Genomic DNA, 11495 nt, shown 5'->3' on the forward strand with positions numbered 1-11495 from the left:
TATTACATTAAAATATTATCTATAATATAAATACGCAATAGTCACTAGTCCGTGTCAGCTGATTTCAGAAATTGGTACGTACCTTAGAGTGTGAATGTTTGCAATGTTCGGGTGTCGGAGGAACCCCGGGGAGTCCTCTCTAGTTTAGGTCGCGCCCGGACATTAAGAATGAGAACCGTGGAGTGTTTGTTTGCGAGAATGCGTTTTGCAATTTTTTAAATATAGCGTTAGGTAGGTAGGTAACTTTCTGGTGTGTGTGTTTAGACCTAAGTAGGTAGGGTCAGGACAGGGCTGTCCACATTAGTTATTCGGGTAGGCACTTTTCCGCGTGGCAGTCCTGTACCTGTAGTTACGATTTTGAGAGTTGAAAAGTTGGCCGATCCAAACGGTTTTTACCGTTTGTTTTGGTGTTACTTTCGATTCTTGAAATCGCTGCGACTTTAAAGTCGTTTCTCGCGTTCGCGGTCGCGATTAGGCCCCCTCGAAACGCTCGTCCCGCTCAAGTTACTTCACACGTGTTCCGATAACAATTCCTTGAATTGTTGGAGGTCTGCGTATTGCACGGAGTGCTCAAGCCTAGTATTAAGTTTCAGGCTTTGGCAGGACCGCCGAAGAAAGAAGCGACTCGATGGAGTCGAAGGGGCCCTGACAAACTGTCGCAAGAGTGGGCTGCAACAAATGGCTCTTCATCTTCATCTTTGAACGAGGATGGAAAGTCATTTGTATTACAACATTGTCACATTTCTCGCCTGTAGTTTTGTAGTTTGTTTTTCTGGTTGGTTCACTTATGCATTTACTGTGTGCATGATCGCACCATACATGTCAGCCATTAGGGCAACTCGCGGTTTAAATATCAATATTAACATGTTTACTGTCGTTTCAAACTTACATTAATTCTTTAATAATACTTTAAACGAACTCTAATATTTTCAATATAATTATAAAATAATACATCGTCGAATATATTTATATTTTTCATGCTATAAATGTTTTGTTCCTTATAGCGTGTAAAAATTTGTCATTTTTATGAATGCATTTTTATCACAATGAATACGAGCCTATCTTGTAAATGCATAATTATTCTTTTCTTTATCCACTAATACATTTTCATTTTAACTTACTAATCATTTGAACAAGTTCTTTTTACAGAGTATACAAGCATAGATGAATCGAATTGGAAATAATTAATGGTAAAAGTTACTACAAGATACGAAATTCGATCGTTCTTAGGGCAATATCTGTCTCATACCAATTCTATTTATTGTCTGAGTTTATGTTTCAGGAAACCATCGTGGGATTGACAAAGACACTTAATGGAGAAGATTACTACAAAATGTGGGATTCGAACGTGATGTTTTTTAGGGAAGTAACTGTCTCATACAATTACTCATTGTCTCACTTTATGTTTCAGGAAAGCGTCGGGGGATTGACAAAGGCACTTAATGGGGAAGCTTTCTACAAGATGCGAGATTCATATGTGATGGTTTTTATGGAAGTAACATCTAGGGAGGGGATTTAATCTCGAACATGTGAAAACAATTCTCGTGTGGGACAATTTGAACATTTTCGGCGATATTAACACTAGGTTTACGGACACACGTTGCGCATATTTTTATTATAATTCGCTACGTTGACAGTTGCATTAAAATGCAGTTTTTCTTTTAATTAGGGGATACATCCATATCATTACATCAATTCAATTCAACATAAATTGCTAACAAATAATATTTATGAGTCCTATAACGTTAAATTTAAAATCTGAATGCGTCAAATTGACGCGTACCGTAAACCTAGTGTTAAAAAATTAGAATCGTTCTGGAAAAATTATTTTCGGTTGCGAGGGTCAATTACAGTTATTGTTGGTGATTACACATAGCCCCAAAATTTACGCACTTCCGAGAAAAATATTCGAGTAGGTAGACATATTCGGGAAAATTAAAAAACTTCAAATCCTTCTGAAAAATTGCTAATGGGAGATTCTAGAGGACAAAATAAGATGAAAATCAAGAATATCAATTTCTTGATTGAGGCTTCGTTAAAAAGTTATTAAAAAATAAAATTAAAAATTTCAGATCATTCTGAAAAAATTATGTTTGGTTGCGATGGTCAATTATAAGCATTTTTGGTGAATAGACATACCTTCGAAATCCTACGCACTTTCGAGAAAAAAATTTGGATAGGTGCCCAAATTTTTCGACGAAAAAAAAAAATTTCAAATCGTTCTAAAAAAAATATTTTTAGTTACAGGAGTCGATTATAAGCATTTTTGGTGAATAGTCATACCCCCCAAATCCTGCGCATTTTCGATAAAAAAATTCCTAAACAAGAATCTAATGTGAGGCCAGAAATGCTTCCCTGAAATTTCATGCGAATCTTTAAAACATCATAACTTTTGAACGGATTGGCCGATTTTAATGTTTAAAAAGGCAAACGACGCGTATTTTAGTGTAGAATATGTAGAAATTCTAAAAATATTCGAAAAGGTGTTCCTTGACCCCCTAAAACGAGAAAAACCCCATAAAAGTGGTCTAATTTTCAAACAGCCATAACTCCCATAATAGTGAATATATTTCAATGAAACTTTTTTCTGAAGTAGAGCCCATGGGTACCTACAAAAAAGTATTGGACAACTTTTCTATAGGGCATCAAACTAAATTACTAAAAAAAAAAAAAGTATTTTTAAGAAAAATCGACAGGGGGTAGGTGCCCAAATTTTTCGGCGAAAAAAAAAATTTTTAATTAATTCTGAAAAAATTATTTTCGGTTGCAGGGGTCAATTACAATAATTTTTGATCATTATACATACCCTGGAAATCCTACCTACTTTCGAGAAAAAAATTCGAGAAGGTGTGAAATTTTTCGGCGAAAAAAAAAAATTTCAAATCGGTCTGAAAAAATTATTTTTAGCTAGGGGAGTCAATTACAATCATTTTTAGTTAATAGACATACCCTCCAAATCCTACGCATTTTCGAGAAAAAAATTGTTTACCGAAAATATAATTTCTAGCCAGAAATATCTGCCCGAATTTTCATGTGAATCTTTAAAACGTCATAACTTCTGAACGGATTGGCCGATTTTAATGTTTAAAAAGGCAAACGACGCGTATTTTAGTGTAGAATATGTAGAAATTCTAAAAATATTCGAAAAGTTGTTCCTTGACCCCCTAAAATGAGAAAAACCCCATAAAAGTGGTCCAATATTCAAACAGCCATAACTCCTACAATAGTGAATATATTTCAATGAAACTTTTTTCTGAAGTAGAGCTCATGGGTACCTACAGAAAAGTATTAGACAACTTTTCTGTGGAGCGTCAAATAAAATTACTAAAAATGCAAAATGAATTTTTACGAAAAATCGACAGGGGGTAGGTGCTTAAATTTTTCGGCAAAAAAAAAAATTTCAAGTCGGTCTGAAAAAATTATTTTCGGTTGCGGGGGTCAATTACAATCATTTTTGGTGCATAGACATACCCCCGAAATCCTACGCAGTTTCGAGAAAAAGATTCAGGAATGTGGACAAATTTTTCGGCAAAATTAAAACATTTCAAATCGTTCTAAAAAAAATATTTTTAGTTGCAGGAGTCGATTATAAGCATTTTTAGTGAGTTTATATACCCCCCAATTCCTGTGCATTTTCGAGAAAAAAATTCAATACGGGCGGATCTTTAAACGTTAATAACTTCTTAACGAAGCCTCCATCAACAAATTAATATTCTTGATTTAGATCTTATTTTGGCCTCCAGAAGCTCCCATTATAATTTTTCCCAGGGGTGGCCGAATACCCTGTATATACAACTACAATTTATTGTTATAAAATTTGCATACACCGTAATGCCCTCTATAGATGTCACTTCTGCAAGTACCGCCAAAACTTAGGAAAAACGTCTGCTGTTCTTCGCTGACATTCTTGTAATATTCTAAAGAAAGAAATTCGTAATTCTGCAAGAAGATTCAATATAATTCAAAATAATTTATAATAGTTGTTAACTTCTATTTTTAAGTATGATAAATGCGTAGTACGATATTTTATTAAAACAAAAATTTTCCCTTAAATGATTTGATCATTGTATCCAATAGCATTGTACTGATGGATTTGTCTTTAACTTTTAATTGCAATGGAAAGGTGAACTTTAACGATTGGGAGTTAAGTAAGGAGAGTTTATTTTTGCGTGGAGAAGTAGATAATGTTCTTTATCCACAAGATGAATATCCATTGTCTGATATGGATATACAACTTTTCAATTGTACTATACCTGCCACAACAGTTATATTAGAGTTAAAACATTTTATCAAATGCATGGTGTAAGAAGCTTTTTTAGTATGAATATTCAAGTAGTTTTTTTTCTACATTAATATCTCTAATAGCTCTCCATTTACTTCTTTTTAAAGCATGCAGTTAAAAATACTCAACAGATATAAAAATTGTAATCAGATTTTGAATTCCAAAACTGATGACATTGATTTTTATAATATAAGATATATTGTATGTAAATTTATTGTATACATTCGAATATATTTAAACAGGTAAAACAATTTCTTATCTAAATCTATCTTCTTTGATCGATATGTATTTATCATCATACAAATCTTACAGTATTAAGTGGGACATTCAATCTCTGCAAGTTATAAATGAAAATATCGAAGAAGAATTTAATTCATTATTTATTACCATAAAACATTTTCTTAGTGAATTACGAAGTATTCCAGATGCAACGTTTTACTATGCACCTTCTAAATTAGGCAATCAAGTTTGTAGAAAAAAGTATATACACTAATATAATGCTACTTATAGATTTAATATGACTTTTATATGTTACAGTGTAAACAACCAGAATATCATATGTATCATATGCATATAGAATTACGATGGCTTTTTATTTCATTAGTCTATACCCGCAGTTTATATTACCAGCATTCAATCGAAAGTCAGTTAAATGAACTTGAAAACAATCAGCAAATAATCATAAATGATCTTATTTATATTTCATTGAAGATATTTGAAACAGTAAGAGAATGAATATTTATTTCATTATACAAAATTTAATGAAATATTTGTGTTTTTTTGCTATATATTATGTGTAATATGTTTTAGATGCCTTTAGTAAACATACAACAAAAAACCCCATATAATTGTACTTGCATTCGCGAATTATGGCTCATGCTTCAAGTATTTATTGATAGCTTGTCTGAAAGAATACAATCGAAGGTACTATGCTAGATATTTGATATTTATGATCTATACATATTTTAATATGCTGCAAACATTTACATGCTCACAGACATTTTGGGATTATGTAAATGACAGTGTTAATGAACTATTAAGTAGGAATGTATCTGACACTAAAAAAAGCTATAACTTAGCACCCTGTAAAAATTCTGAATTATTCTGCCTCTGGATTATTTACAATCTTTCACTTTTATATGGGTACAGTGTGGATGGTGTATATTTAGGATCTAAGTGTTCAAGGGTAATTACACTACAGTATTTTTCACCTATTGTTTAAATTAATATTAATAAAATAATATCAATTATATGTTTGTATTTTTAAAGATTAGGCCTAATTATGAGCAACTTGACAAAATTTTGAAAACATATGTCTCAAAAGGTGGGAAAGATGGTGAACGAGACGAAATTGATGAAGAATTACGCATAATGATACCTTTATTAAATATTATTACTAATTGGTGGCAACCGCGAGTTTCAGTAATTTCTCTCCTTTGGGATTGCTTTCATAAAAGATTAGATGAACCATTTTTGATACAGACATCTGGCCCTTGGACTCTATCAGTTGAAAAGTAAGCAAATAATTTATATATTATTATATTTTTGTACTTTATTTAAAATGGTTTCTAATAGGAAAACTGCTATGGACATTCTTAAACAAGTAAAAGATAGAATTAATAACATAGAATGTATTAAAGAGTCTAGCTATGGAATGTTTTTACGTCTACTTGGTAAGTATTATGTTTCTATATAAAGTAATTGCATCAGTGAATATATCAATTCTAATTACATATTGCAGGATCCTTCTTGCAAATAAATTATAATAACAATGATACAAAGTACTGGAATCAAATTAAAGGTCGTATCTATTCAAAGTTCTCCAAGAGCAAAGTACAAGAATTTTCCATAAGTGGCTTGTATAATTTCATTTCATTATTTTTAACATTAGCTGTTACTGGGGATACCACAAATGTAGTAAGGTTTACATTCTTTTATTAAAATTTTATCTCTATCAAATATATACAGTTGTGTGACTTTTCTTTCTTTACAGTGTTCAGTAATGCTAGATCTTCTACCACTAACAAAAGAGTACAGTAATGAAAATAGTACAAAATATATTTTAGTTTGGAAAGGAAAGCTGACTATTCTTCTTTTGTATAGCGATCTTGGACTTAATTTTAATAACGTAGCACCTTGCTATATAGATACGGTATAATATAAAAATATGTATTTGATAAATTCAATGTTCCATATTTTTATTTTAATTATATTTATAGGTGAATGCAATAAGTTGCCGTAAAGATGATACATCCCGTTCGATGATGGTCAATTTTGTCGAAGTGTTTAATATAATTTTGTCATCTAGCAGTGTGGAATTAGGAGAACATTTACTGATCAGTGGTTGGATAGATCGTTATTTGCTGGAATGTCCGAATAGAATGGTCGGAACACTAACAAAGATATTAGTTAATATTTTCGAAAAATGCGTTTCTCTCACTGTTAATTCCACTAATTCAGGTTTGTTGCTTTTGAATTGTTTAATAACTGCGATTTGTTTTCTCCTTTTTTTTTTAATTTGTTTATTTGTCAAGTGTAGATGGTGTAGAAAAAATGTTTGATGCATTATGGTGTTATGTTGCGTGTAGAGTACGTCAACTTGTTTTTGATCCTGTACTGATTGGTGATTATTATGAGGATGTCTCAAAACTTGCCGCTGCATTTACTTTAGAAGCACTGAGAAATCCACTAATAGCAAAAAAATATAAGCATTCAGCTATGTCCTTATTTCAACATTTTGCCTCGTCTGTAATTGTGAAAGATATCAGGTAATCTCACATATTGTATTTAATATCATAATTGTAAAATATCTTGTAAAAATTGTATTTCAGAATCACAAGATGTTACTTGGTCTTAATACTTAAACAGGAACAAGCAGCTCAAGCCTTAAAGAAAGAGATCAAAAATTTTGATATAATAGTTATACAAGTTAGTACAATTTCAAAATGCATGAAGATAATTTTAAGCAAAGAAATTTTAACATACACGAATTTTAGGCATGGATAAAATGTTCTATCATTGGTCATAACACAAATGCAGATGAAATAACATTTATACAAAATTATATTTTACAACTGAATGAAATACAAGAAATTTTTGTGACACCTCAAGATATTCAAGAATTTCGAAACAGTGATGAATCCATTTTAGTGTTCATAATGTATTCTATGAAGAAACGAAGTACTTTAAAAGTATAAATCTATAAACGTAATATAAAAATTAGTATCAATTCAATCAGTTACAAAATGTTAATTGTTTCTTTTCAGACCGAACAAGCACGAATTCAATATGACGCAAAATGGAAATTGTATTTTAATCACATAGAAAAATGGATTCTTACACCAATCACAGAAGAAACGAAAGATTCAGAATTAGCTTTGTGGATATATAGGTGTATTGGAACATTAATTCTTTGTACTTCTACAATGCTATATTCTAAAGTGAGTATCAAAAGTAAAACTTTGTGTGTATAATGTACGATATTAAGAACATTACATTTAATGTAAATTTATTTTTAGAATTTACCGAATAATATATTCAGAACATTATTACATAAAACTGTTCTTTCAATGGATCAGCCGTTCTTAAAAAATTTGGGGAAAAAGACATTTTCTATGATACTTCTAGGAATAGAAGCTTTTAATGTTAAAAGCGATATATCACTTCAAGCATTAATACGAGATCTCTTTGATCAATACATGCCACTTTTAATAATTCCAGTTAATAATGCAAATAATTTTAAAGTATCTGATTCATTACTAAAGTGTTTCAGAGACGCAAAGGCAGATTTTTTACATTTAGTATTTGAAATATTAATGACAAATTTTTTTACCGTTTCAAGTGATAACATGATGCATAAACACTTTTATTTAGTATGTATCATTCTCTATTTTTTGTGTAACTATTATAAGGCTCCTTGTAATTAAATGTGTTTTTAATGCAGGTAATGATATTTTTACAAAGTCTACTTAAAGGTGATAAAAATTACGCATATCATGTAACAGAATACATTATTTTAATTTGTACACCTTATATTATTGAAGGTTACATGAAAGTTCATGATCATCATCCACATAAACAACATACCGTAGACTTCATAACTAATGTTATTAGGAATTCATATTATAAAGAAGACCACAATTTACAGTTAGTACTAATAGTTGTAATTAGTTTAACAAATATTTCCAGATTATATTTCAGGAATTTAACAATTTCAGGGAAAAATTTAATAATGTTATATCCAATGTTGTCCAGAAATCATTAATAAAAGATCAACATAATACTTTCAAATTTATACGATCAGTGTTATCAATAAACATCGAAATAGTACAATTTTTATTAGCAAACATTGAACATACCTTAATTAACTTGGAAAGAAATCGACGTCCAAACGCAGCATCTTTAAGGTGAGAATATAGTTAAAATTGTTCTTCGTAAAGATAATATTGTATAAATTTTATTTAACTTTTAGATATTCCTGGAATCAACTTCAAACTGCTATGAAAAATATAAAAGAAAATCGATAGTAACTTTTAAAAAATTTATTAATAAATAGTGAATAGTATCGAATGATACTCTGTTATGCTACAGATCCATTATGTATACTTGAATTGTATAAACGAATAACTGTATTTGTGTACATAATTGCAAGAAATTATATTGTATAAAGTATACTCGTTTAAAGTATAATAGATAAACATAAAACTATGAATTAAAAAGGAAAATAATGTTACATATAGTACAGATACGTTATAAATTGTCAAGCTTTGAAGCATATGCAATTTTGTTTGACCGATTCATAAAGGACAATTTCTTGTTTAGAGAACAAATTGTATTTTACAAAATATGTAAAAAACAACACAGTCACTTTTTTCTCTATTTTCGATGTGAGTGCCTTGAACGATGATGCTTTAGTGACGTAGTAGTTGTACTACCGGGGGGCGATCGTCATCCAATTAATTCAAGACGAGATACGGCACTACGCACAGCGTTTCGTAAAGATTGCTCGACGTTACTGTTTAATAACGATTCGAGTCTTTCGACGTAACTATCGATATTTTGTAACGTAGCACCTTCATGTGTGCCTAAAAATAAACGTATAATAATGTTTACTATCTAAACTGCAAGAAACAAGTAGCACAATACAGGGTGTTCGATCACCCCTGGGAAAAATTTTAATGGGGGATTCTAGAGACCAAAATAAGACGAAAATCAAGAATACCAATTTGTTGATGGAGGCTTCGTTAAAAAGTTATTAACAATTAAATTCAAACATTTCAAATCGTTCTAGAAAAATTATTTTCGGTTGCGGGAGTCAATTACAATCATTTTTGGTGAATAGACATACCCCCGAAATCTTGCGCATTTTCGAGAAAAAAATTCAGTATGGGCGGAACTTTAAACGATAATAACTTTTTAACGAAGCTTCAATCAACAAATTAGTACTCTTGATTTTCGTCTTACTTTGACCTCTAGAATCTCCCATCAAAATTTTTCCCAGGGGTAGCCGAACACCCTGTATACTAATTCTTCGTATATAAATTCAACCTGGAAGAGATACTGTGGCAAAACAACCAGCTAACTGCGAACGAAGGGAATCCAGATGACGTTGTAAAGCTTGATTTGTCGTGCGCTGTTGATTTGTTTCAGACTCCAGACGATTTACAGCTGCATACAAGCTGTCCACATGTCGTTGAAGAACAGCATTCTGAGCCTCATAATCTGATGTAGCTTTTCTTAGTTGCCTTAGTTCTGCTTCACATGCTGGGTACATAAAATATATTTATAAGTAATTTATACATATAAATAGGATATATATTTCATCAAAACCCAAAAGGTATTTTTAGAATGCTTGCTCGTCTGTTTAAATATTTATATAACATATTTTTTTATTTAATTCCATAGTATATACCAAAAAAGTTTGATCATTAAAATCTAGGAAAGCCATGGATAAAAACTATTTCTGGATGAAAATATAAAAAATATTGTGCCATTTACCTTTGTTATGATCCAAGAATTCTTCTGTAAAAATGGGGATATCGAAACCTGTAAAATCATTATCTTTCTCTTGTTGAATATCCTATTAAAAGAAATATTTTAGAACAATTATGTTTATTAGGTTGTAAATGTGTAAAAGAGAAATACCATACATTTTGCTCAGAATTAAGGTCAGTTCCGTTTCTTTCCTTTTTAGTTTCCTGTTGCTTCTCCAATGACTGTTTTTCATTAAATAGACGGTAGGCTTCTGTTTGTTTATAATCGCTGAACTCACGATTATAACGTTCTTTGTCTTGTTCCGCTGCATCCAAATACTGTTGCTTTTGATCAGCAGGTAGTGTACTCCACTCTGATGCAAGCAGTTTTGTAATTTCAGCAAATGATAATGTTGGATTTTCACCTCTTACTTTTTCTCGTCGGTCGTTTAAAAACCTATGTTATATCTTATTAACAAATATTTCTTTTGTTTCATCCTTACTTTTTGTTAGTTAATTGCAAGTATACCTAAAATAGCCTGTGAGTGGTTGCTTTGGTGCAGTAGCATCCCTTGGAGCTTTCTTGCGTTTCTTCGATCTATTAGTTGTATTAGTGGTATTACTTCCAACTACAGAAGCTATATTATTCTTTTTAATTCCATTGTCACATACAGAGTCTGGTGCTTTGTCTTCTGTGCTTCCTGGTGATTTATCTAATAAATAAATTATTATTCCTTTAAACCTATAAGTAATCAAATATAATTATATATTTATAGATTAATATAATTCAAATTACTAGTATGATCTTCAGTTTCTCCATTAAAAGTTGGTTGTTCCGGCCCACCATTGCTTTCAGGCACATCAATAACTGGTGTACTTTCACTCATTTTTTTATGACGTACGTTTTTATTTTCCTGCAAGGTTTTACTGGTTTTAACTAATATTCATAACTGACCTTTTTAGATTCAAAGCAATAGCTGGATTATTGCCTGTAAGGTTATATAGAATGCAATATATCGTTTCACAAGTTTAAATGAAATTAATTATCGCAAGATTTTAATAGTTACCGTAACCAATACATTTTTAATAAACGTAATGCATAAGTTCGTATAATGATAGTCAATTAGGTTAAACAATGAATATGTTAACAACACTGTTGCAACCGAATGCAAACGAAACGTTACTCTAAATCATGACCGGTGTTAGATTCAAGCGTGTATTATATGAATAAAAATGAATAG

The 11495-nt window shown here is 30.8% G+C and overlaps 2 protein-coding genes across 3 annotated transcripts; one reads left to right on the forward strand and one right to left on the reverse strand.

The window, feature by feature from the left end:
* The first annotated feature begins 4087 nt into the window (after positions 1-4087).
* LOC143348248 (protein MMS22-like) lies at positions 4088-8869 on the forward strand. Its single transcript, XM_076778258.1, has 19 exons — positions 4088-4302; positions 4390-4524; positions 4595-4748; positions 4820-5005; positions 5093-5206; positions 5280-5468; positions 5552-5796; positions 5858-5955; positions 6024-6199; positions 6276-6434; positions 6502-6742; positions 6822-7050; positions 7114-7210; positions 7279-7473; positions 7549-7722; positions 7801-8154; positions 8226-8428; positions 8500-8688; positions 8754-8869. Exons 1-19 carry the CDS (start codon positions 4088-4090, stop codon positions 8806-8808), a joined length of 3408 nt encoding a protein of 1135 aa, XP_076634373.1. The 3' UTR covers positions 8809-8869.
* Hmg-2 (High mobility group protein 2) lies at positions 8809-11460 on the reverse strand. Of its 2 annotated transcripts, none has more exons than XM_076776655.1 (7): positions 11322-11460; positions 11051-11243; positions 10784-10967; positions 10432-10711; positions 10280-10361; positions 9830-10045; positions 8809-9366 (listed from the first exon to the last, which is right to left on the reverse strand). In XM_076776655.1, the coding sequence occupies exons 2-7, from the start codon at positions 11139-11141 to the stop codon at positions 9230-9232; spliced, it is 990 nt and encodes a 329-aa protein (XP_076632770.1). In that variant the 5' UTR covers positions 11142-11243; positions 11322-11460; the 3' UTR covers positions 8809-9229. The 2 variants fall into 2 exon arrangements, with proteins under 2 accessions (XP_076632770.1, XP_076632771.1); XM_076776656.1 differs by having other exon boundaries at positions 11051-11168; positions 11322-11453.
* Between the last annotated feature and the right edge of the window lie 35 nt (positions 11461-11495).

Source organism: Colletes latitarsis, chromosome 11 (assembly GCF_051014445.1).
Source record: "Colletes latitarsis isolate SP2378_abdomen chromosome 11, iyColLati1, whole genome shotgun sequence".
In the NCBI taxonomy this organism is placed as follows: Eukaryota; Metazoa; Arthropoda; class Insecta; order Hymenoptera; family Colletidae; genus Colletes; species Colletes latitarsis.